Source organism: Copidosoma floridanum, unplaced genomic scaffold, assembly GCF_036245765.1.
Source record: "Copidosoma floridanum isolate Cflo_tuat_1 unplaced genomic scaffold, Cflo_Japanese_pri ptg000019l, whole genome shotgun sequence".
NCBI classification, from domain to species: Eukaryota; Metazoa; Arthropoda; class Insecta; order Hymenoptera; family Encyrtidae; genus Copidosoma; species Copidosoma floridanum.
The window spans coordinates 19,597,526-19,625,021 of NW_028321896.1; the positions used below are offsets into that span (position 1 = coordinate 19,597,526).

The following is a 27,496-nucleotide window of genomic DNA, read 5'->3' on the forward strand; positions in this document are numbered from 1 at the left end:
GTACACGGAGAGAGGGTCGTAAGTTATACGCGCGCGCGCGCGCCACAAGATCTCGCGGGGCGATGATGAAATCCAGAAACGAGGTAAGAAGATTTTCTCAAGGACCGACTTCCAATGAAGGAAAAACGAAAGGCGCGCGTCGCCGAGCGGCCGCTCTCGCAGTGCCATGGGCGCGTGTGCGCGCGATGCTGTCACCGTTAGCCGACGCGTCGACCCGTTCTCTCTGTGCTCATCCTCGCGCGAGCTTGCACTCACTACGCCTATACTTATTAATCGGCAGATCTTTCTTTTACTGAGAGCTTCGTCGGTGGTCTCGAGCACGCACACATGTATAATTAAGATTTGCCTATTTGTTTCGTCCATTTGTCTAGATTGAGTCACTTTTTTTGTGAATGGTAAGAATATTTTTACAAAAATAAAGTCATTTTTCGTAACTTTTTCTCTCATTTTATCATGTACAATTGAAATAACTTTTTTTAATTATAAGAAGATAAAGAGAGTTGCCGAAATTTTTTCATGTATTCTTAGACCTCACCCTGAGCTGCCTGAAGCAAGAGATCCATCATTAAACTTCACAGTTTGGACACTCAACAACGACGAGGTTGCAAAAGTTTGTAAGTGTAAAGTCTTCCGATGTATTTTTAGCGTCAAACATTTGTTCGCGAGTTCTTGCATTCTTACGTAAGTCCAAAACTTTCAAAGAAGAAAAGAGGAAAAAAAAAAAAGAAAAAGAATAATCCACTTTCATGGAAAATCGTCGCAACACGATTCACGAGCTCTTTGTTCACGTTTGTTCGAGTAACCCAAAAAAATGTTCATGCAGTAACCACTGTTGGGCTCTTTTGTAATGGTAAAACTCAGTAACGCGAAGCAGAGACCGACGAATCAATATTTGAACGATAAAAAAGATCCAACAGCGGAGTAAAATAAGAATCATGACGTAACACCGACCACTGCGAATTCGCGTAAAGTTAAGGCCGCGAGAAAGGTGCACATATAATATATACCACACCCAAAGTATCACTCGAATCTTCGGATCAAGGAAAGAAGAGCGAAAAAAAAAGTTCCAACCCGCTCTATAAGGGCCAAACAACAATAGAAATGGTACATCGATTCGCAACGTTTACACGTCACGGGCGCGCTAGGCGGTGTGCATCTCGCAATAACATACACGAAGCACGGCACAAACGCAATTTCGCCGCGCGTGTATACTCACTCGCGCGTCAACAGTCCGAAGGCCACGCCGCTGCTTGTTCTCTCTCGCTAATGATAAAAGTATGCATCCTGTCGACTCTGGCAATGTATATATGTGTGTAAGCGCGCGTCACCTGCACCACCGATTACCTATTATAATATGCATTCACTCGCCGCGAGATATACTCAAATATGGGCTTGGCTCGACTTGTGCCGCAATATACATCACGTACAAATTTCGAGCCCATACACAAATAAGTTTCAATGAGCAGTGTGTGCAAGCAAAAGTAACGCACCATGCGTTTTTACGCGTGTGGTATCATCGTCGCAGGTATAAGTACCAGTTCTCGAAAAAATCGCGCCCGTGGACCGCGTATATACGCAAGACGAGCCATAGGCTAATAAATCGTCCCATCGACAGACGAGCGCTGACAGTTGCGCAAAAGCCGCGGACAACTCCGCGATTGTGGAAGAGCAGAGGCTGCACCTGTACACACGAGATGAGATAGCGAGTCCTCGCGTACATCGACAGCTCGGAGATGGAAAGAGCCAAGTGTGTGTACATGTATATGTTGATTTCGTTTTGAAAAAACGGCTATCTTGGGAAATGGGTTTTTTTTTCCTTCGGTCAAAGCAAAATTGCGATGGACATGAAATTAAGATAGGCACAAGACTCGCTTGCTTATATTTATTGCTTAGTGCCTTTAAACGGATTTTTTTTTTTTTTTTTTTTTTTTACCGCGAACAACGTGACAGTGCCGATACGTTTGAGAAAAAGAAATGCAGAAAGCCTTTTTATTTAACCGTTGATACACACTATATATAAATGTATGCACACCTACGCGAAAACACAACTACATGTCAATCTTTTTTTTCCTCGTTTTTGCAATTTTCAATAAACAACAAAATCAATAATTGCCAACTAATCCCAAATGTTGTAAAATACACAAACGGATATACCTCGACCTACAGATAAACCACACTTATTAGCTCGTATAACCATACCTTTATTAATAATCCTCAAACGCGTCGAGTCATCAAACGCAATATAAATCTAGCGCGTATCAGACTTTGATAGAAAATAAGGTTTAATCACTCATATACGTACAAGCACAGCAGATATTATGTAAATATTATGTGACGCATAATACGAGAGGGCCGGACGTCGGGTACAACCCACCCTCTCCCACTTTTTTTTTTTTTTTGTAATATTACTGTTACAGCAAAGATGGGTAGCTAACGTGCGGGCCTAAAGGGACATCTGCAGCAAAGACTATATACAGCCTATATATTATAATATAAGCCAAAAGAGGGAGAGAAGGAGGAGAGAGCCGAAGAGTGCACACCGGAGTAGACAATGAACAATCGTACATTGTTACGAGGTTATAGTATTGTTGTGTACCATAGCCTGCTTCGGCCATGTTCACATAATTAGGCTGTAAACGCTTTGAGAGACAATCACCATTGTCTCGGTCCCTCTGGTTGGCCACATGTCTGGAGAGGAAGAGGAGAGAGAGAGAGAGGCGCCGTCGACGTTTGTGCCCTCCACCCTTTTGCGTCATCATCGGCTTGTTGCCGCGACTGATGGTCGCGCGTATATGGTATATATAATATACTAGTCCCGATGCTTTCTTTGGAATCATGCCCCCCCCCCCACGCAATCTCCGCACCGTCGTCTTTACATTATAATACTTATCAGCCTCAAGGTCGACATAGTCGGACGAAGCGAAAGCCTACGTTGCCGAGCTCATCGGAAAGTGTAAGTAGGTTGTACACGTAACCATATATATACCCACATGTATGGCAATGATTGTACAAGTCCGTACTGTATAGGTAATGTAACAAGCGTGGCCATTTGCTGTGTCTGATGATGGCCAATTGAAACGGTAAGCAAAGTACACAGCTCGCGCCGACTAGAAACAGCTTTGGACTCGTACTTTGTTCGAAACACATGTTGGTCCACTATCTTGGTCTACTTTTATAATTTGACAGTGGTATAGGCCGACAATTTCGTAAGCGAGCCAAATAAACGCAAAGCCTTTCTTTCGTTCTAGAATAAACATTTTTTTGGATGTAAGCATTACAGGAGCCGAGTTTCAGTAACTTTGAGCATTGGCGTTGTGTGCTTTTGTTACACCGACACAGCCCACTTGTTTAAGGTATACACACACACACACACACCTTACTTGGCCAAACAAAGAGGGGACTTTGTTAGCCCTGTGTCGATAGTCATAAAGTATAGATACGCTTAGACAGCAATAGAACGTAGCATCCGAGAAAAATTGTAAAACTGCACGATGCGTAGTACAAATATTTGACAAGTGCGAGGAGGAGACAACTGGAATGTAGAAGATGCTGCGTTAGCGAAAGATGTACGTACAAGAATAATATACATGTATGCACTTGAAAGTGTAGTATGCTTTGGACGACTGTTATATAAACTCGAGACGTGTCAAGGACTCGGAGAACCTTTTTCTTATGGCAAAACTTTTATAGCGATAGATCAATGCCGCTGATGCTGCAGTGCTATTGCGCGTTCCATTTAATTACTCCGGTCGCTCTCGCAAGTACACTTATCACTTTTCTTTATGTATTATCTTCTTTCGTTTATCTACTTTGTGTGTGTGTGTGTGTCTATGAGATGACGATATTACATGTGCACCTGATAAATGTGTGGTTGTTTGTGACATGTACAGCGACCTCGCAATGCCTCGTGTGTATAGGAGGTGTACTTCAAGTTAATAAAATATGATGGTTGCATAAAAAATCCACCACGCGACTGCTACACCTACCCACATATGTGAATTTCTAAGAAAGTAAATCCCTTGTTTCTACATTATGCTAAATCTGAACTCGTTGAGGTGTTGATCAATCCATACCTACGTGTTACACTTAAACATTCGTTTCAAAACTATCAATTCTTGAAATTATATTTAAAAAAATGTTTATTGCATCGTATATACTCTTTTCTAGTCTAACGCTCAAATCTACATTTTACGGAAACATCTGAAAGTCTAACAGAGCAAAAAGTGTAACCACACCCAAGTCGTGTAATTTGGCTTTTTAAATTAAATTTTTTTTGTTTTTTTCGCAAACAAAATTTTTGAGTGTTAATGTTTGTGTACTATCAAAGAAAATTGTACGTGTCTAGTGTAAAATTTAGCAATTGATCCACAAGTGCCAAACTTTCGTTTTTTAAATCAAATTTAGATGTTTGCCTTCCCCTTCAACTTCCAAATGCGTGACTGGTTTATAACTTTTCGCAACGAAACATTATATGGCAACGCTGATGAATTTAAATAAACTTATTCCCATATTTTAACACTTATTACCATTAAATTTGCATTTATTGAACAATTATGATACTTCCCACGTACGAAATTTGTCATTGAAAATACACCATTACAAAATATTACGACGGCATAAAAGGCATAAGTATAATAAAAATAAGTTTGTCATCAAGACAGTTAACTCGTTGAATGAACAATTGAATACTCGAAGAAAATCACGAGGCAGCTGCATGTACGAGCAACGATGAGCCATGAAGTGTTATCATAATAACTGATAACTAATGTCGAGAGTGACGAACGCCAGAGTTAATGTAATGCATTGACAAAACGGTGTCTCATCCCACTGATATGTATGCTAACTGATGTATACACACCAATATTGTGCTTACAAAAAAGCCGTGAACCGTATTTGTCTTTGTGTGTTGTTTCTTTTTTTTTTTGTCGAGAAGCAAAAGGTGACTGTGAGATGGTTTCGCGATTGAGACGTGCCCCAACGACATCTCCACAAAGATAACAGGTGTAGATCACGCCTCGGTCGACACGTTAGCCCCAAAGGTGGGCTGCTGTGCGCCAAATCAGCAGTTACGTTGCAAGTGTTGCATCAACACGTGGCGCGTGCCTCCTATATCTTTATTTCTCTCTCGGGACGCTGCCTACTTTTATATGTATACCATCGCATAAATATACTCCTAACAAGTGCCTACACTGCAGGTACACAGGTCTAGTATGTGTGTTTCGCTTGATGTGCGAGCACTGCCGGACGCTAACCGTGACCTTGTCCGCGGCGCTCTTTCTTTCCTCCTCCTGGCGGGTACCTATATATATATATGTGTGTATATATTTATAAGCCGGTGCTGCTGGTATATCTTGTTCTCCACGCCTCTTCTCTCCCTCTTACGCCTATCCACGCTCGACAGCATGCAAAAGTCGTGCATTTATACACGCGTGCACACCTTCCCTATGGAAAGAAAAAAAAAATAAAAAGCAACGAGCTCGAACAGCTCGCCGGTGTTGCAGCTGCGAGAGAGGCTTAATTGGCGCAAACAGCGTGTGCGCTACTGCACTTGCAAGGATAATTCTCGCCTCCTTGTTGCACAGGTGCGGGGAAAAGTACATCGCGATCGCAAACAAGAGGTTTACTACTTGTGTGTTTCTACATAAAGTTTCTATATAGTTCCATCCCCAACGGACTTTCATCCGCGATGTACGAACAACGTTGCTCTCAATTAGCTGATAATTCTTATTTGGACGTGGATTAGCTTGTATACGTATTGAATCCATGAATCCGATCGAAACTTTATCCATTCGTTTTGCGAATCTAAGTGTTTTACATATATAGATACCATGCGTGTCGTTCTTGGAGCGAGAGAGCAGAGGAAGTCGTGGTTAACTCGCGTATCCTATATTATCACACCACTTGACTGACATATCGGAGCTACATAGCATCATCAATGGAGCCTTTGTACCGGAGCCTATATATACACAGCTGATGTACGATGGTACACTTATCTACTTGGGAGGGATATTATTTTACTTACGGTCAACGAGATTATGTACTATATACCTACTGGACACGAAAAGTGTATTACCATAAAACCCACGTTACATAATCCCATAATCTGTTGGCCTTTTTTATACGTGACACGAGCGTTCGAGCAAGACACGTATAGCGAGGAGCGCCCGAGGACGATAATCCAAAGTAATTCACAGGAAACTTTGTTCCGGGACGATTATCACGGCAGGAGGATTTTTTTGTCCTGAATTTAATGGTATGGGTAGAGAGCCGTAGGCAAGAACACGAAATACCGTCGTTATTATTTCAAGATTTCACGGGTCGGCAAAATTATGAAATTCAATCATCAGACCAAGTATCGATTTCCCACGTACACCATCTCGGGAAAAATATACTTTCTCCCATCAAACAAACCATACACACCACTATAGGGGAGAGGATAATAAAGATACGCCTTTTGAATCATTTAGTCCCTCCGAAAACTTCCAAACGACTCGAACAGTGAAACGTAACATCCTCACGTTATGTGATGATGATTATTGTCTCTCTCACGAAAAATCGTAAAAATCCGCCAATATATATATATAAGCGTTGGGCTGCTTAGAATTCACATCGGACGATCCCGTGCGCTTCTCGGAAACGTAAATCGCCACAACGGCGACGGGGTTGAGGTCCAAATGACTTTCCACTCCCATATACATAAAAGAGAATTTCAGCAACCGCTTGCTCACAGTAAGGACGACGTTCTCTCTTCGAGCAAACGTAACGGTGTTTCTCTCTCTCGCGCGACCGTATCGCTTTGATTTATTTCGAAAGCAACGGCGGCCATTAGAATAAACGTCCAAAGACATCTTCAATAATGACAACAACGACGAAATCGTGCTTCGACTTTGGCGCATCGACTGCTGCCGGGAATACAGAAAAAGTTGGAAGTTTTTCCCGTACCCGGGGAGCGCGTAACGTATGGGAATAAAAACGAAGACGCGTGGAAGGCAGCGCATTGTTCTTCGCGGTGCCTTTTCCGCCGGATGTCGAGGGTAGGTGTATACAACATCCAATACGCTGCATATATATACATATCCATGTGTGTACTTCTTGTGCACTTTCCGTGCCAGTCCAGGTATACTTATATATATATACCCTTTCTCACTTTTGCCAGCTCGGAGTGCTCGCCGTGACGCTCAACACCAAAGTGCCTCATATACCGGCAGCTCGGAGCTTATAGAATTCAAACAGTTGGAATAAGTATATATGTACATGGTATAGGTGGAGGAAGGGGTGGCGTTGGTTGCGCGGCGAACGGAACGCGACAATAGAGAGAGAGAGGCGGCGCGCCGTAACGGGTTGCGAGAGGCGAGCGGAGGTGGATTGTCGGAGCCGGGCATATAATGGCCTGGGAGAGAGAGAGGAATGAAGGTCAAGATCGAAGATCGCTGCGAGTGCTCTTGGGGCGCTGCCGATGTATAATGGCCTATACGTCTTTCTCTCTCCTTGAGCCGGTGGAGGAGGCGGGTCGTCGACCGGTTCGCCATTCGGATAATCAATTTTCGTTTTTGTCTTTCCAAACTGCAATTAAGTACATGTGTACTTGGGGTATGACTCCAAGAGCCAAGGCCAATGATGAACTCCGAGCTATTACGAGATATCAATTGATGTGAAAAAAATACTCAAGATGCGGCTTTTAGTTTGTCTCGGATGCAGTCCGCAATATAGATAGACTACGTACGAGTGCACGATGCAGTGAACACACACACACACTTTATACGTGGATGCAGGCGGCACTCCTGGATCCCGAGCCGTTGTTGCGATTATCATTGTTATTCGCGGCTGGTAACGCGTCCGTTGACCGTGAAACTTGCAGTGAAAGTATATTGGCTGCTCGTTATGTGGGTAGTGTCGTGGGCAAGAGGTGCGCCCTGTCGACGAACAAAGAACCTTTTTTCTTTTGCTTTTGTTTTTGTATCGTATCCATCACCGTTCCGTCATCCCTTTTCCCCTCCCACCCAAAAAAAAAAAAAAAAACAGAGACTTTCGTATACACCCGAAACTCGAACTGCGGAGCAATAAAAGAGGGGGGGGGGTACCTGCACGCGGAGTTGGCGCGAACGGGAGGGCCCGCGGGCGCGTAAAAATGGATTACGCGCAAAAAACACGTATAGTTGCGACAAACAGATCGGCGTACGGAGCGCGGCCTGCAGTGGACCGACCGGTGGGTCTTTGTTCCCCTTTGTCCGGGTGTAATGTAGACTTGACCGACCGAAGGCCCTTGAGAATCGTATATCGCACGCTGCTGTTGCCGAGCCGATTTCTCAAGTACAGGTGTGCGTGTGCGTACAGCATTACACGCGATATCCGTGTCGGATATGTACATTTACATTGTTTATCAATAACTCGATGTTTACTGTTCTATCGTTAATTGTGAGATTGTTGTAACTTACACTGTCACGTTTGTTACCGTTTCAAGCTTCATTCTCTGCTGATCGCGGAAACACGCGTATGTAATTTCGTTGTAAACGACGTTTGTTAGAGAAGAGAGAGAGCGAGAGATTACCTTCCCTCGTTGGGTAATTGATGTGTAAACGTTGCTATTCTTTCGCTCGACTTGTAACGCAAACATTAATGATTTCGCGGATGGGCGATGTACACGTACAACGTGTGCAGTGGTTGTCGAAACAAAGGGAGCGGAAAAAACGAATTATCGATCAATTAAGAAAAACGGGTGCAACAACATATTATATAGAGAGCTGTACGCGAGCAAGTATATATACGTACACCGAGGATGATTGCGATGCACCGGAGGGACGATACATATACACACAGCGAGGAGCGAAGGAATAAAGCACAAATTGAGTAACAATGAGAAGTGCGCAATGTCAGTCGGGCTCGGAATAATAATTATTGCTCAAAATCATGTGAACGTGTATGTATGTTAATATACGTAATCGTGAGAATTTATTCCGCAATGGTGATGCTTATATGTGTACACGTGACGATTATCATATTTATTCGTGTGGGTACACCAGCTACTTGCTCGCACGAGTGTGAGAATCGAGACAGTGCGCGCCTTTGTACGTTACGTGTACACGTATTGTAACCTCGACACTTGTAAAGAAAAATTCTTTGGGAAACGTGTACGTGTGATACCCTACTCGGCTGGTTTTACGACCACCTACCCGTACTTTATCGCGAACGTCGAACTTTTTTCAGAGGCAATACGTTTGTATACACACGTGCGACTTGTTCCACAAAAGTATAGTTAATATTTAATCTTTAAAATTGAATCAGTGAAAAAGGGGTCACCGATTTTTCAGGAAAATGCCCTGAAAGCCACTACAGTTTTTGGAGCGCATTAATTTAGTACAAAATAAAAAGTGAAGGGAAATGATACAGTTTCACTGATTTAAAAGTGATCCGACCAGTAAGGTAAATGTCTTAGTAGTTGTCCACCAAAAAACTGGTCCCAATACTTGGCCACTGTATAAAATACAAGGATAAATCTGGTGGCCAACTATTAGGCAATGCATGTGTCCCAATAGTTGGCCACCAGCTTTTGCATATATTTAACGTGGAGGTGGCCATTAACTACTGGGACATTTACCTTAATCGCTACGATTCAGTTTTATGGAGTACAAGAAAAAATTTGGAAAATAAGTACAATGAAATGGGTCGTACCTGTAGTTTAATTCCATAGATCGTCTTGTAAGTGATGAGTGAGGGAAATTCCACGTGGTTCTTCTCGAAAACCAAAATCTATGCAAGTATCGCTTTTTCTATATTTACCGGGTCTCCCAAAAATACCGACAGCTAAATAAACAATGATTTCTCTCGCACATGAACAAATAAACAAAAGCCTCCAACTATAAATAATCAAATTTTTCTCGGGATTTTCGAGTTTGACGAAGGCGCAGACGTTCGTTTCTCAATATTATCGGTCTTCCGCCGAGGCGGCTTTACACAAGAAGGAGCAGTATATGTCCACGCGAGCGAGACACCCGAGCCCTCGACACGGCAATGGTCGCGCGTCAACTATACAACGACCAGCTGGAACGGCTATTACAACCATATGATATATACCACCGGCACGGGCGAGCGTCGATTAATCACTGACTCACTTATTTTACAGAGTTCACGTTTCAAACGCGACGAGTTTTGCTTCTGACTCAGTTCTGGGGACGCATAGTAGCCGTGTAGCACGTACGGGCAATATAACTTTTCGAAAAAGGGGTCCCGGAGATGAGCCGGGGATAAGCGAAGGGAAGGACCCGTGCGTGTTTGCAAAGCGAAGAAAGTAGCTGATGGTACACAGGTAGATGTATCTGTACGAAGGAGGACAGACGGGTGAACAAATTGCGGCAATTAGAGACTTAAAAATTTTGGCTCGGTACGGGGTCCTATATACAATACACACCAATACAATAATAATGATGTACAAAGGTAGGGTATACGCGATATTTATCGACGCGGCGTGTATTAATTGCTCGGCTCGAGATGAATTATCGCTTTACCCACTCCAGACTCCCACTATACAGAGCTTATTTGGATTCAAGGCTTGTTTGTACTTTAGACGAGTACACGAAAATATATACAATACACATTTTTTAGTTTAATGAAACCTCCCTCTAACGTCTGACTTTTTTTGTTTTCAATGTCATGCTGATCAGTTGGAACTTGGCTCGTTGCGACGGGAAAAATTGCACGGGAAACACATTCAGGGCATTCAAAGTGCACCCCAATATGTTACATGGTAGTGGCTCGTCACTGATTTTTGTCATTATCGTAGTTAGTTTAATTGTTGAACGGTAAATGCGAGAGCTATTCAGTCCTAATCTAAAAGCGTCAGAGAGAGAGAGAGAGCGCATTGATAAACAAGAGAGAACCGGCTCTGAAGGAAGCCCTCAGTTCTCGGAGAGCTTTTTGTTTCTCTTGGCTTATCCGCAGTGTTCTGTTCCTCCCTGAGAGCCGAGGGGAAAGAAAGGAAAGACCTTGATGAAGAGAGAGAGAGAAAGCCCGCATAGCCCCTCGTGAGCGGGGCCATTGTGCGGGGTATGGTGGCCCGCTTGGACTCGGTTCAAAAGAACGAGTATATATAATATGTACACACACGGATGAAAAGACGCAGAGGTGCCGGTGAAGCAACTAAGGAGAAGGAACCGAGTATATACGGCTCCCTGAACAATGTCCTCCGTGTGTGCGTGCGAGACAAGAGGGTATATGAACGGTCGGAGGGAGAAAGTGAGGAGTGTTTCAGGCCAGCACGAGGAGCTGATGCTCTTCTGGGCTAAATCCAGAAGCTGATAAGCAGGGAGGGGAGTGCCCGCACAAAAGTCCTCCTTTGAGAAAATTATCGTATTTTGATACTTTATTTTTATTTTTTCATTTGTCGATCGAACAAAGACTACCCATATGTAAAAAAAAAAAATAACGATGATGCCAGAGCATCGTTCTTTTCGCCGACGCATCTCGTATACATTATATACTGCTCGACGATGAAGTTTAAATGCCGCCGATAAACGAGCGCAACGAAGGTTTATTACTGTGGTATACATGTACTTGCGTCATCGGCCGCTGTCGTGTCGTATGTACACACGCGGAAGATGAAACTGCTCGCGTAATCAAAACTACATAGTCTGGGAAAACGACGAGACCGAACTTGAGAGCCTTATTTTTTTTACTTCGAGTATATAATAGACAAAGCCTCGCGCGTCCTGGGAAATGTCAAGTATATACAGACTATTGGGCGATAGCCGAACTGTTGATACTCTATACACGGGTGAGTTCTGGATACTAAGCGTCAGCGCCTCGTCCTCGTAATCGAATACACGATTTGTTTTTTGTCCTCCTCGCCCACACCACTTGTACATCCACGCTCCTTGCGTCTTACTCTGCTGACTCGCTCGTGCGCACGTGCATACAATATGATGCTTGTATTCAGCTTGTACACATGTCTTCCGCACGTGTGGGAGACGCTTGGGTCGGCTCTATCACCAGCTCCCAGATAACGCCCAGACGGAGCGTTTCGTTGCTCAGATATGGACGTTTTTATTCCTGCGTCTCTCGTTTCACTGACGTGCGCAGCTCTTCACTTTTTAATTCAGCACTCCCTCGAGCTGGTTCTGTCATTTTCTTTCCCCTCAATGTAAGAATTGTTCTTTTTTTTTTTTTTTTTAAATTACCGTCACTGATTTTTCATCGCTTCGCTATTAGATTTCGCAGTGCAAGTTTTGTCGACTCGCACCATGCGTGGACTTTTTCTATTATTCATGAGATTACGAAAAAAAAAAAAAAAAAAAAGTACATACGCATGTGTATGACGGCCAGCAGTTGTGATAATTCCACCGAGTCACGAATATAAGGTCTCTTTGCTCGCGTTATCAACTCCGCGATTACAGAAAACCGCGCGACAGAGCTTTCTTGCGTTTCCACGGAGTTGAGTGTATACGTGAAATACAGACTACTTGTCGAGGGAGGGAGAGAAAAATGCGCTCTTACAAAAATGCTTGAGCGATGAAAAGGCTTTCGTTTGGTTTTTTTTATAGAACCCTACGCGGAGTTGGGTCGCGGCTCGGTAGCGGCAACGCCTCTGTTCCGCGTGTGTGTATAATATATACACATAAACACACGTGCGCGTCGAAGGCCATAAACGAAGTCTGCCCTCGTCGTGCCTTTGCACCTCCTTCATCCTCTCCAGATGGCCGAGGAGTTCGCGCAGGCGGCCTCTCGGCTGGTTTTTTTTTTTTTTCTTTTCGTTTTCTTCCTCTTCCCGAGTCCTCGAGCGAACTTTCGAGGGAGAAAAAACATCCACCGCTCGACCAAGTAATGAAAAAGACCGAATAGGAGAACCAAACCTGCGGTCGTATACAACATCAAGGTGCATTCACAAGAGCAGAGAAAACCTATACCTAGTGTATATATAAGTGTGGGCTGGAATTTTTTTTTTTTCTTTTAACCGCATGATGTCTGGAGATGTGTGTATGTATTTTTTTCTTCCTTTGTGCTCGAGTCTACTTTTTTTTCTTCACAAATTTCAGTCTACTTTAAATGAAAAAGTGTATACCTACACGTGAATGGATGACTGAAATCATTCCTCGAACGCTGGCCGCGATGTGTTTGATAAACGCGTTTGAAAGTTTTGAGCGCGATAGATTGGATCGAATCCCTTGTACAACACATTCGTATAGTATAAGAAGCTAGTTATGCGAAGCTATACGGGTATACATACGTGGTTCAACAGCTGTGAATCTATTTCGGTGATGGAGGCGCACGCACGGTTTTAAACAAAAGTGCCATTCCAATGATTAGACGGAGCGCTCGACCAAGCACGTATTAAGACCCCCATATACGTGCTTCAGCCGTGGCGAGGCCCTTTTCGTGCGTGTATGTATATATATTTGACGAGCCAAGCCGAAACATTGGCTCCCGTCCAGATACGTGTGTATGTGTGTGCAAGAGCCACCGGAGCACACATGATCTCATGCACGCGGACAAAGGAAACCTCTGCAGTGGCGCTGCCGCAAACGAGTAACCACCAACCCGGCTCCGAAACCACCCTGCGATAATACAAGTATATAGGTATACCCAACACACACACACATATAGCTTGGTGCTCTCTAAAAAAGTGACGAGTTTCTTTTTCTCTCTCGCACATAATACGTACATAGGTATATTATGGTTCTGCAGCTTTCGTTTCCTCGACTCTTTTGTAAGTAGGTATATGACGTGGGGTGCCGTTACCTCGCACGGATTGAAAGCGATACCACGAAGACGAACCGTACAGTGGTAAGTTGGTCTTTTATACGAGTACGTGTAACAAAAAAAAAAAATAATAATCTCATTGGTACATAGTTAGTCACGACGTGACTCATTCTCGATGTAGCCTCTCCCTCGAGAGTATAGCCCCCGTTTTGTTCCGGCTCGCAAGCTCGCGCGACTCGAAAGTTGCTCCGCCGAGGCGATTGGGTATATACACCCAATATATTTAAACCAAATGCTCCGTGGCGGAGAGAAAGAGACATGTAGAAAAGTACCTACTACCCTACGCGTACTTTAACTTGGGGCTAGTATATTTATATGGATAGCAGTGCAAAGGCATGTCGTAAGCAAAAACCGTCGTCGAGTGCCGCCACCGTGTATATGTATATGTATATATATATGTATATATAACGTAAAAGATATAGCTTGAATGTGGCAAGCGCCGCGAGTTTCACAAATGGGTCAGCAGCGGTATGGCAGCCACTCTCTGCGTGTATTGCGTAATCCTCGACAGAAAGTATATAGGTACTTATCGCCGGCGCCTCTACCTCCCCGGTATACCTATGCACCCACGTATCTGATAATGTGACGTAAAGCGCGTCGTGCCCCCTCTCCGTTAACTCGATCGGGATGGCACACCGTGAAAACGACTTGGTTCCTTATTGGCACTGAAAGCATGAGTTTTTTTTTTTTTTTTTTTTTTTTTTGGGATGTCAAGCACCAAGCCCAACTCGATTTCACCATTAAGGAGACACATGATTCTTTATTACTATTGCACACGGGATGAGAAATAACAACAGTGGGTGGGCGCGAAATTCGGAGCCACAGCGGATGAAATAATACCATACGTAACGCGGTAGACTGTACACATGTATATAATGCAAGATAATAAAACAGCATAAGGATGACATATAGGGGGACAACATGCGGGGCGTGAAAAATAAAAACTGGAGCAGATCCGTATCGCGGAGGCTGAGCAGCTCGGCCCTGGGTCACGCCTCGCTCTCCGCTGTTGTATCCGGACAATAGAGTCGCCGGGATTTATTCGCCTCCCCCCCCCTACCCCCGCCTCGCCGTGTATGTATATAGCTTCCCCTTGGCGCTCTGCAATATTGTATTCAAATGTCCTCGCCAAATTGCTCCGCGAAATATCAATTCCATCTCACGCGCGGTGTTTTTTTTTTTTTTTTCTTTCGGTCCGTGTTTGAAAAGCTCGCAGGGCGGCCCGGCGCTTTCACGCACAATGTATATACACAAAGTTGGACTAATAATTTATACATTGCGTGCCGAGCAATGAATGTTGTTACGGGCCGGATGATAAATCGGCCTCGTGTGGTGTAAGGTACGACAAAAGTACGAAAGTTGAATTTAAAAGAAAAAAAAAGAATATGATCTTTTGTTTATGTATAGGAGCAACGGGTGCGACGAGGTAAACGTAAAAATAAAAAAAAATTTAAAAAAAAAACGCCTTCAACAAGGTCCAAAATGGAAAATATTCTATTTTTGCCTCGGACCGAGCGAATTGGAAAGCACTGGGCGTCCATTTCGCGGCTTTGGGAAAATATACGTATACACGGTGCGCAGCTTGCGCGAGAGCGCTACATGTACATATAGAATAGACCGAGTTTGACCTTGGGGGGAGTCGTAGTCGTTGGCGGCGGTGAATGTGGCAGCAGCGAATGGCGACTCGGGGAGTATATTATTATATGTGGTATCGCTTGTATACGTTCTTGTGGAAGAAAGAGAGAGAGGGAGGGAAATAAAAGCGAACGACGATGGGAGAGAAGAAAACAAGAAGGGAAGTGAAAGGGGCCTCCTCCCCCCGAAGACGAAAAAAAAGTAGTAACACATGGCGTGTGTGTGTGTGTGTGTGGTGTAGGTAATTGCACGCAGGTACCTATTATCGCGCGGACAATGAAAGTGAAAATTGATTGTGCATTTAGGGTTTCGCGTTGGGAGCGTTTGTCGCTCCGATTCCTCGTTGCGATCGAATTGGATCGGCACATGAAACCGTAAGTACACACATCGAGTATAGAGATTAGTTGGAAATTATCGCGCGCATGACTCGAAAAATGAAATGTTGTTGCGAGTAGCGCAGAGATAGAACAACACAGAGGGTAAATATATTTATATCTCAGAAACTATATACTTGTATGCTATACGGTACGGTACTTCTTTATTTTTACTATCAGCGCACAGAAAGAAAAAAAAAAAAAAAGAGAGAGCATATACGACCGTCGAGGGAACGCAGGAAAAGTAAAACAGCCGAAATAAAAGTGCTTTTTGTCTCGCTCCCCCCCTCCCTCTTTTACTCTTTACGAGCAAGTTCTTGCGACTGTACATTGATTCGATCCCAGAGGAAATCGTTTCAGGGTCACGCAGGTATAAAACTTTCGGAAGGGATATATACCCACACTTATACAAACACGTAGTGGTGTTGGGTAGGAACGGTTTTGCAGCAGCTGTAGGGGTGAATTTAATCGTACACTGCACGTGAGTTTGGAAAAATTTGCAAAGTTTGATCCTTGGAAACGGGTTTGTTGATATTTGTCATTTGCTACACGAACGAACCGATCGATATTGGGACAGCAACGGAAGAATGGACTGAAAACAAAACAAAACAAAAAAACCTTACACCAATATATGTATATTTGATAAACAAAAGAACAGGGCGAGCCCCTCGAAACGCGCGCGAAACGAAAGCACGTATATATTATAGGTACAGCCATTTCGGCATCGTTGTATTAGCCCGCGGTGTGCAAAGGCTGACTCGCAAAAAAACGGGCGCTACACACTCGCTGGCGACTTACATGTGCGGCAGCTGTTGGTCGACAGACCCAACCATATATACCTACCGTGTGTACATGCGCTCACACTTACAGTGGAGAGAAGGGGAGGGGGACTCTATGTGCGAATTCAGTGTCACATTCAATTGAGCCCGATGTGGTAGTGGCGGTGGCCATCAGCCCTTTTGTTTCGTTGCTCCGCAGTATTTGGCTTCTCAATTAATGCCGCGATCGTGCATGTGCTGGATCGACTTTCGTTTTGACATTTCCGCCCGAATTGATTAAATGAACGCACGACCGCAAATTCGGCAATAGTTTATATGGATGCGACGTCTCGAACGGAGAGAAAAAGACGCAACAAAGTAGTATATATATATAGGTATGTCGAGCTTGCACGTTACGTCAGATAGATAGAGAGAGATGAACGGGTTTTCGCGTGTAATCTGCCGCTTAGTTCTCGAGAAACTTTCTCTCTCCGTCTCGTCCTCCGATTGACACATCTATCGAGATCAATTATTATTGGCATGGGCCCGATGCGCAGCGGGAGCGCGACGAACGCGCGCAGGTTGTTGGCGCCGGGGATCTTGTTACCCAAAGCTTTCGTTTGGTACATCATATTGCCCAAGTATACATTGATAATAATAACACGAGGGCGAGTCAACAGCTATACGTACATCTGTATAATATATATATATATATATATATATATATATATATATATATATATATATATATATATATATATATATATATATATATATATATATATATATATATATATATATATACATATATATATATACAACGTATAAACTCGTGTGTTTGATACATGTAAGTCCTCTTGATTGGATTGCTCATCATCAGCGGGTACATGGTAGTCGTCTCTGTTAACTTGGAGACATTGTCGTAATCGTCGCCCACTCGTGTACGCTTACAGTATTCTCTCTCTCGTTTACACGTACACTTTTAAACATCTTTTTACTGCAGCTGTTCATTGCGAAATTTACGATATACAATTCCTGACACTAGTTTTTGTTGAATCGCTTCACTCATCATTTCTATACTTTCATCTCAATGTTTTCTAATAGGTCAAAATAGGTATCTAATACTGAAAAAAATTTGGAACAATGCCATAACGGATAATTAAAAAATATCATTGACTGCTGCTGTATACGATCCAAGACCCAATTTTGTATACGACGAAATAATGGCAACGCTGCACCATCATTGGCAGCTGTACGTATTAAGTTAATATTACCACACACCAGCATTATAAGGGCATGCGGCAATACCGACTGTATACAACAACACCCGTATATGTGTGTACGATTCAAGTAATGGACACCGGGTGTGTGCTGGCACAATTAAGCGCGTTGAACGAAAACACCTGCTTCCGTCGTGCTATCCGTGGCCTATTATACTGTTGCTTGTGTGCTTCATCGTCTTGTGTTGATAAATCGACAGTGTCATAACGACATTAACGGGAACAGTGGTCCCAAACAACTGAAAAAATCACGGTACACGTTGCGTATTGTTAATCAATCGAACGACAAACGTCAGATTTTATTATAACAAACACACACGCTGCAGCTGCCCAAAGCGGCAATTTAGATTAAAAAAAAAAAAAAAAAACATACACCCACAAAGCTACTTGGCAAATTAAAGCCTTCAAATGACATACCTCACACGGTAGAGTTTCGGGTTGCGCAAACTTTTGATTGCCACCGAAGCATTTGATGAATAGGTTTCATTAACGAGGCCATTCGCGTCGGGTATAATAATAATAATAATATCAAACATCAAGTATGGGGCGTTAACAGCGACTCTATGGTTTTAAAATTCAAGGCTCCCTTTGGTTGATGGGTATATATAGAGGGTAGTGTGGATTGGAAACGAATACGTCAACTCCAAAGCTCGTCGAGTCGACTCTGCAAGCTCCGAAGGAAAAAAAGAGGAGGATGAATATACAACACAAGAAGCAAAGAGAGAGTATAATATTATACTGCAGCAGCTGTTGTGTGAGAAACGCAGCAGTGTAAGCTCCCGCGGGGAGAGAGTCAAATACACCCGAGTCCCTTGCGGTCGCCCCGCGGCCGATGAGGCGAAGTGGATGTACGCAGGGCGATCGAGTCAGCAACGCGAGGATGTGCCTTCTGCTCACATCGAGAAATGAAAAATCACACGCCTCTGGCCGTACTACTGTGATCGGCCGGTAGAAGAGGAAGGGAGTATCCGCCACCGGGAGGTGTGGTGGTGGTGGTGGTGTACGAGGATATAGGATCGGAGAGCGCGGAGTGAAAGGGAGGCAGCCGGAAAGAAAAGACGAATAAGACACGATGGGGACGAGATAGGGCGAGAAGAAAAAGAGGAGAGAAGAGGAGACGACGACGACGACGGTGGGGCAGGGAGGTGCAGGAGTACAGGCCCCGCTCGTTTAGCCGACGCACACACACGTGTACATCCTGCCCCCGGTACTTTGTCTGGAATTTCGAAGCGAACGGCCCTCGAGAAAACCAGTTGTGCACCGCTCGGGCTGCTATATGTATAGCTGTTGCAGCCGACGAGGAGGTCTTTGCTTCTCTCGTTCTCCTGCACTGCTACAATACAGTATATATACATATGGCTCCGACAAAGGCGCAGTCCGCCGCAAGGGTCACTTTTTGCCCCCTTATACCCCCCCCTTCTCTCTGGCCAGGCTAGAGTGGACCTTCGCGTGCACTTCTGATGGGAAAAGCAACGACGAGTTTCTGCTTCTCGATCACACTCCACCTTTTTTTTGCTTCCCTCATCTCCTCCTCACCTACTCCTTTTCCCCGATAGCGCTCCAGACTCGATGTTACAGCCTCGTTGTTCTCACGTATCCGCTAATACGAGAACTACTATATTATATTTTCCCTGAACGGGTCGGAAGGAGGAACTATTCGGGGAAACTTTCGAGGACGATTCCATTGATGTATATATATATATATTGGAAATCCTTTTGCTTCTTGGGATTTCGCGTTGCCTCGCGACACCGTCGAAAAAAAAAAGGAGAATGTATACAGCGATACCCTACATTGCGCAGTATCACCGGTGGGGAATCACTCAAATGGGCTTTGGGAAACACAAAATTTGATAACCAGACTCCAGTTGAGAGTTATCAGCGAAACGTGACAGCCGAGCCGTCCGATAAGGTAAAGGGCCCATCTATGAGACAGTTTTTTACCACTTTTTTTGCTATTAAATTAATGTACACTCTCTATGAGCGGAAATATATCAAGTTTTGGTATCAATGAAAGCATTAGATCATTACGAATAATATTATAATTTTTAAATTCAAATAAAACGTTAAAAAATAATTTTATAAACAAATATAAACAGGATGGAAATGCACCTATTAATGAGACACATTGAATCTGTAGGGCCCTGTGTATGAGACACACGTCCGTTACTATGAGACACCCATGTTATTTAAATGCGTCTTGAGTGTCTCTTAATAGGGACAACACATGTTTGAGGTTATGTTTTCACATTGTACCTATGTATGAGACAGGGTCTTACAATAAAATTCTTTATTATTTAATAACGTTTGAAGTTCTTTAAAATATTTGTTTATTCAAAAGATTATATTATAATGATATTAAAAAAAATTTCTTTTCATGTTTAAGTATTACGTATATAAATTAAACTGGGTGTCTCATGCATAGGTACCGATTTTAAAATTGTCTCATAGATGGGCCCTTTACCTTATAGTAAAAAAAAATACAAGTACGCATCAGCCATCGGTACAATGTGTATGGGCACATCGAAAAATACGGAAAAATATATAATACACATTTATTGTTTTCACGGCTTAGTCACCCGCTGATGGATGATATATTATCGCTCGCACGCGCGCGCGAGTATCGTACAATATTACGTATTATATCTAATCGATGTTTCTCTCTTTGACGCCCGTGCAACGAGCCGGGCTTTTCAAAACACACGCCAACTCGGCCTTAAAAAAACACGTTCACGTGGATTCAAAATTAACAATAAAGGAAAAGACTCGGAGCTCTCGCGGGGGGGGGGGGCGATTCTCAAGGAAGGAGAGTTCTGGCTTCCGGTCACGGTCGCTGGCTTGTACGTTCCTACACTGTGCAGGACTATACAAGATAGAGGAGCTAGGAGAAGAGCTTTGCCCGTCTTCTTCGGGAGGATCGCGCGTTCAAGCTCTGCTACTCAAGCGCAAGCACGTAGTAGCATACGTATATGCATTATTTCATTGACACGCCACTGCACTTTGCTTCTTCTACATAATATACCCGTGTGTACGAGCGAGCCTCGAGGTCGTTACACCCTAGCACCATCAGACGCTCGCTGCACTGCACGCTCGCATAACTCTCTCTCTCTCTCTCGACGCTATCGTATACCTAGGTTTAGGATACGCCTGTACACATAATAGTGTTGTTATGTGCTTTGCCGCCCTTCGCTATTTCAATCAAGTGTGACAACCGTGTGTAGTGTGTCCGGCTCCCCTCCCATCGTTTGCAGATTCATCTGTGCTTCGATGCGTTGGTGAGCCCGTGAATATAGCTTTTTAAAAAAAAAATCGGGAATCGATTCGCTGTTCACTATGTAGGAGTCGATGGGAAAAACTATACATTAGGCTTTTCTCTCATGCAAAAGTGCGCGTCTACATCTCTTTTTTCCCGAGTTTTAATGTTTACAATGTATATTCATAAATAACAATAATATCAATAAATACCAAGAATTGTGTAGGCACGTATACTTGATAAGGTTGTTGAATTAGGGTTACTCTACTAAAAGCTTGAACACGTATATAAAGTGTAAGCGTGTTGCGAGGAACGATAATTTATATCTAAACTGTATAAATAAAGCTATTCGTGTTTGTCAATAAGATAAAAACTATTATATCGCGAGGAACCTCGTTTTCCCCGCAACCTCGATTGCGACGTATGACGAATAGTGTTATACCTTCACGAGGTATTTTAATCAGTAAAATTGATAATTCGAGTTGTTACAGTGTATATACTGATTGTTGCCCGACGCTTCATTTTTCTAAGGACACGTCTTTTGTTGTCTGGAAGTACGTAATCATCAACAATAACAATTTGTTTTCGAGTAAATCCTACATTAGAGTATATATAGTTACGCTGTTTACACTTTATCAGCAGAATTTTGCGGAGCGTCGTCGATATCGAGGAAAAGTCGTTCAGATGCGCGCGTGTACCGCCGCTATCTTAACGCGCGTACGGGTATAACCATCGTAAAAATCGAGGTAAAAATGTTTTCGACCCCGTTTCCATACAAAAAAAAAAAACTGTAGATATCACTCAAAGCTAGTTTTCTCTCTCTGTAATCATCCGACACAACCAACATCCTGGCGTACATTGTATGGGTTTTGTCAAAAGAAGTGGAAAACAGGACACGTCTATAGTACCGGCAAGGCCGAAGCTTACGCGTTACTTGCACGAAAATAAAAGTCACGCCGTTGTACCGGTAATTGCTCCTTTCGTCTCTGCGCCGAGCCCAAAGCGGAAAGTGAGATTAATCGAGTCTTTACCTTATCGCGTCGAAACGCGCCTCTCTGCTGACAGTGCACACCCCACTCCCCTCGTTCAACCCCACACTCGTGCCGTCACTGAAATGAAGGTGCTCTCTCGACGACGTCTCGTGTATATATTATATTCTTGCTAATTTTTCGTTCAAAGGGAACTTTGTAAAAATACATGAAAAGCCCGACGAAAGGAGAGAACTTTAGTGCTGGCTGACGATGAATAGCATCAGGAAGAAAGGTGCTTTGCACGGTATAGGAAGGTGTATACCCATAGCACGAGAGAACACTCGTTTCATTACGCCACGCTTACGGTTGGAGGAGAGCATACAAGAGGGTAAATAACATCATGGGTATACGGATTGTAGGTAAAACAAAAAAAAAACTAAAAAGTCGAGTCGGGTGTTTTTCTTTTACTCCGATGCAACACATACAATAATAGGTCACAATTCGCATCTCCGCGAATGTAAAAACATAGCGTTTATTTTTACGTTCGGCCTGAATGAGCGGGAGCCATCAGGAGCTGAGCGCGTGAATTTTTCCCACGAGACGCGTTCACCATCGCCGATGCTGTATAACCATAGGTAAGCACGTGTGTGCAACCTGCGGTATAGATACGGATCACCATCACGTTTTCCCTTTAATTCGGCCCCCGATCAAGTTCGCCCGTCCCGACGATAAGCTGTTTAATTTCGCGCATCAAAGGAAGACCGCCCCCTTGCACTTTCGGATACGAACTTGCGGCCCGGCCGATCGATCGAACCCCCCCCCCGGATACACTCGGCGAGGGATTTAAATGTCTCTCTGTATAATACCGATTCGATTCGCGATCGCGGAAGCACTGCTAGTTAGCTGGATCAGGACGAGGTTCGCCCTACGTATATACATATATGCTTACGTAAGCAATTTGGACAACTTTGCTACCGAGTGCTATTGTGACCTAACTTTCGATCCTCGACGTATGATAAAACTTTCCAAGGGGTGGTGGCGTCTCGAGCCTTGTAATGTATATATATATATTATTGTAGGATACACCTAAGACGATGAGAACAGGATGTGCGCGATGCGTAAGTAAGTACATATAATATTTATACGCGCATGAAGAGGGAAAAAAAAAAAAAAAAAAAAAAAAAATTGCAGACTTTGTCGATGTATACGGAGGTAGCTCGCGGAAAGCCCGCGAGTGCAGCCGGAAGCGAGTGCTCGGCGTATAGGTACATCCGTTCCATGCTGCCGTGCACGCGCGGATATCGCTCCCATGTAGGTAAGTATATGCTCACGTAACACACGGTATACGCGCAAGTCTACGTATATATATAGGTATATAAGGCCCTGGCCCTCTAGGTATGAGATATATATATAGGTACGTATTACACTCCATGGCATGCTCCCCCGTGCATGTCGAGGGTGTGTGCGCGCAACGATCATGCGCAAAGCTCCTCCTTGCAATGCACCCTGATGCATGTATTATAATATTATACGTGCATTATAACTATAACGCATGTACCTTATATACTTGCGTCCTGACAATACGCCGAGCTTGTAAATACCGTGTATTTATGTGTGTTTGTGCAGCGGACACGGTGTGCTCTCTCGACTGACCCTGGCGACTCGAGTGTTGCGATCGGTAAGACAAGTGTGAGTACATAATATAGGTACTCATTACAAGCGAACAAGGGGCAAATTGGCCACTTGGGTTACGAGAAATAATAAGAATAAAAATAATGTGTGGAAAGTGAGAGAGAGAGAGAGAGAGAAAAAAAGAGAAAAGAAGAGAGAGATGAGGTATCGAGCGACGATGATGAAGAAGAAGACTTTACCTCCTTTGAATGCAACTCGCTTCGCTCTCTTTCATCGCCAAGCCGTATCCGTCCGCCGGGATTTCCAGACTGCCGTCGCGAGCATAAAAATCGATGCTGGCTGTCTCGGCGCATTTTTTCCTGCGAAAAGCATACCAAGAGGGTTTTTGTACAAGGCCTTTTTTTTTCTTTTTTTTTTTTTTTATCATTGCTATACCGGTTTTTTAATGCGATCTATATTGCATACACGAGTCGAGAATCGGCGAAAGCTTGCGAACGGCAATCTTCGTCATCGTCATCGTCATCATTATTGTACCACTTTTGAGCATTTAATCACACACTTTACCGAAAACTATCCAAGTGCGTGTTTCGCCTGATGAGTTAAATTTTCGCAAACCACAACACCTATCCATCGGTGCATTTATATTTATCTTTCAGCTGATACGTGCAAACGAAAAACAGAGGGCGAATAAAGTAACGATCTTTCCGATACAGCTGCTACATGCACAACACGCATAATATTAAATACATACACATGAATCATGAATGGCTTATTCGCGCTGCAGCCACAATATATTATGCACATATAATATATATACAATTCATAGGAACAACACATCATAAGTAGGAGAATGGATCGACGATCGGACGTACGCGATATGTATATGTAGCGGGTGCTGAGTCAACCGCACATATATAACAGTGGGGCTGCAAACGGGGAGGGACTGAATTTTTATAATGTAATACACGCGGGGTGTTGGTATATATAACTTATACGCGCGTTTGGCTTTTTGTTTTGTTCTCCTTATAATATACGGGCGCGTGAAAACGAGCAAGAAGCCAAAGTACTTACGTTCGGCGCGCCTTGACCGACCAATCCATCTCGCGTACAACGAGTCCCGCGAGCAGCGCTGCACTGCTGCTCTTTTTCAACTTGTTGTTCGCTGTGCCGGTTTGTAGTTGTTTGTTAGCCTTGTTTGCCTGTTTCCTCCGTAGTATCGTATTATTGCACTTGCGCACACAACACTGGCGTTTGGCCGCAATCTTGGCACTGGGCCCGTCGCCGACGGCTGAACCGCGGCGGCCCCGGGAGGCGGCGGCTCCTACTATTGCACGACCACCTTCACCACTACTACTACTACTAATACTACGGGTACAATCACCAACAGCACCCGCACTCGTTGTACTACTATTATCTCCGCTGCTCGTCGTCGTAGGACAGCAGCCACAGCAGCCACCTACCGCAGCGCACTCGGCTGACGAGCCTGGCCCTGCCCGGGCGCTGCTCCGTCTCGCTCGGCCCTCGAGGCCTGCCGTCTTGGAAGCTCAGCCGTAAACCAACCCCCGTTGCACCAACCCGCGACCCGAACACCACTACCCCCCCCCACTGGTTATGATCACCAATGTACCGACACTACATATACGATATCACTTGATTACAATTATTGTACACCACTCTATCTTTCTTATCTTATCGGGTGTAAATATACTTGTTGCCCACCTCCCCCCCCAAAACGATAACGAAAATAATGCGAGACGGGCGCGTGTACAAAGTACCGAACGGTGCGCCGAGGTGGAGCGTATAGGTTGATTATCGAGATAGGTACAAGTGTACTTATGTATCGACACAGAAACTGCTCCGTAGGCGGCGACGCGCGACTGCGGCAACGCTCTCGCCCTCTCTTCTTTTCCGCTCGCTCGCTGCGCAATCCGTGCGCTCTCTGTGTCTATATATATATATGCAAATGTGTATATATATATATGTGTGTGTATTGTGTCGCGTGAGCGAGTGAGAGGGAGGAGCGAGAGAAGGGTCCTTTTTTCCTGAGCGAGCAGCGACGCCGCCCCACCGACGGCCGAGCAGAGACTGAGGCTCGCGGCGGAACATCGACTCGCGCACGTCGTCGGGCACCGCACTACAAGGGGGGGGGGGTGGCCGAACGCTGTACTCTCGCGCCGCGCAGGGACGAAGCCCGAGCCCTGGGATCCCTTCCCTGTATAGCCTGCACTTACCCCCTGTTTGCCCTTTTTGCGAATTTCATTTCATGATTTTTTTCTTTATTTTTTTTTTTATCCTCCTCTTGATTTGAAAAAAGATGAATAACTATATGTTTCTTAAAACAAGCCAATAAAGTAACGACGCGATCGGATCAAAAAAAGTGGGAAGTTGAAATCGTCACTTAAAAAATACTTATGCCTTCATATGAAAAGGATCATACCGATTCCGCGTAAAACGGTCCCTTCCAAGGCACAGGGAGCCTCGGCTACGTCACTGCCTCTCGAGGCGCTATCTGTCGCCATCGAGCGCGAGAGAGAGAGAGAGAGAGAGAAGTACATTTTTAAAATGTATATATAGCTGTAGAGAGACAGCATAATATCAGAGAGTCTGGTGCGCGTTTCTCCACGGGGTGTGTGTACGTATATGTATACGGAGAGAAAACACACCCCGTCACGTGCATACGTGCGAGGGGTGCAGTACACATAGTCAAAGCTACTCTGCGAGGTGGCCCTTAAAATTACTCGATATTTTTATTTTTCCGAGTATATACCGATTACTTTCCACGTCTCGATCGTTAATAAATACCAATCCTTTCCCTCCCCCCCCTCCATATCGACTCGGTCAAAGGTAACTCACATTTAGCGGCTCGGTCACGCGTGTAGCGAGACAAACGCGCACATCTCCCAATATATATTTCCAATGGATGACTCTCGTTCCGCTTCTGTCTATATGTATATGTACGCATTTACGAAAAAAAACACATACATCCATTAAAACAGGACGCGCGCGTGAGAAAGCTCCGAAAGATAGCCACGGACATGCGCGGCTTCGTGAGCTCGCAAAACATCCGCGCGGGCACGCCATTGGATTAACAGTGGATTCGTGTAATAAACACACACACACACACGGAGCGATCATCGGGCGATGAAATACCGAGCGGCTATATATATATATGTATAACAGAGGACGTCGACGACGGTATAAGGTATACTGTAATACACACAGGGAAGGGCAAAGGGGAGCACCGCCGCTGCACGACCGAAAGCTACGCGCGCGAGAGGGCAGGGGCGAATCGTACACCGTATACACATTGGGGTGGCTCCGCTCCTGCCGTCTATACCCCACACACACACGGGAGGGGGGGCTTCCACCCTTCGCTTGTACACACACACGTACACGAGCGGGCTTTTGATGGACCCCCCCTTGATCCGTCTGCCGCTCTCTCCCTTTTTACTCTCGCTCGCGAGCACACACGCGCTCGTATATATACGGCAAGCCATTAGCCATCGCTGCTACTGCTGCAGAGGTTTAACACGAGCATTTAAATAATGTTGCCCTTATACTTGCAATGTACGCACATTGGTACACTTTTTTTTTTTACCTATAACGTTGCGATCGCTGCTTATATTCACCGATTTGCTTTTCAATAGCAGTTCCCCTGACTGATGCTGATTCGTCATCGGTTTAAAGACGATAGCGCCGATTGATTTTTCGACCGCGCCGGGTTTTAAAGAGAATGAAAAAAAAAAAAGTTCCCCTTTAATGTTTGTTCAGCCGGGTATGCGTTGGGCATTTAAAGCATACATGTACATACAATCACGGGGATGTTTAAAGGCTCGTCCGACGCAAC

The 27,496-nt window shown here is 44.3% G+C and overlaps 1 protein-coding gene across 4 annotated transcripts in view; it reads right to left on the minus strand.

Moving 5' to 3' along the window:
* LOC106641192 (protein gustavus) overlaps positions 1 to 25,195 on the minus strand; it is a 38,877-nt gene extending 13,682 nt beyond the window's left edge. Inside the window, exons 1-2 of one of the 4 annotated variants that reach the window (XM_089593323.1) lie at positions 24,721 to 25,195; positions 23,889 to 24,008 (exon numbers count right to left, since the gene is read on the minus strand). In XM_089593323.1, coding sequence (XP_089449449.1) covers positions 23,889 to 24,008; positions 24,721 to 24,749 — 149 coding nt within the window. In that variant the 5' untranslated portion in view covers positions 24,750 to 25,195. Of the gene's footprint in view, positions 1 to 9,669; positions 10,192 to 23,888; positions 24,009 to 24,084; positions 24,104 to 24,720 lie in introns of those variants that run through there. The other 3 variants (XM_089593324.1, XM_089593325.1, XM_089593326.1) reach the window with 3 other exon arrangements.
* Between the last annotated feature and the right edge of the window lie 2,301 nt (positions 25,196 to 27,496).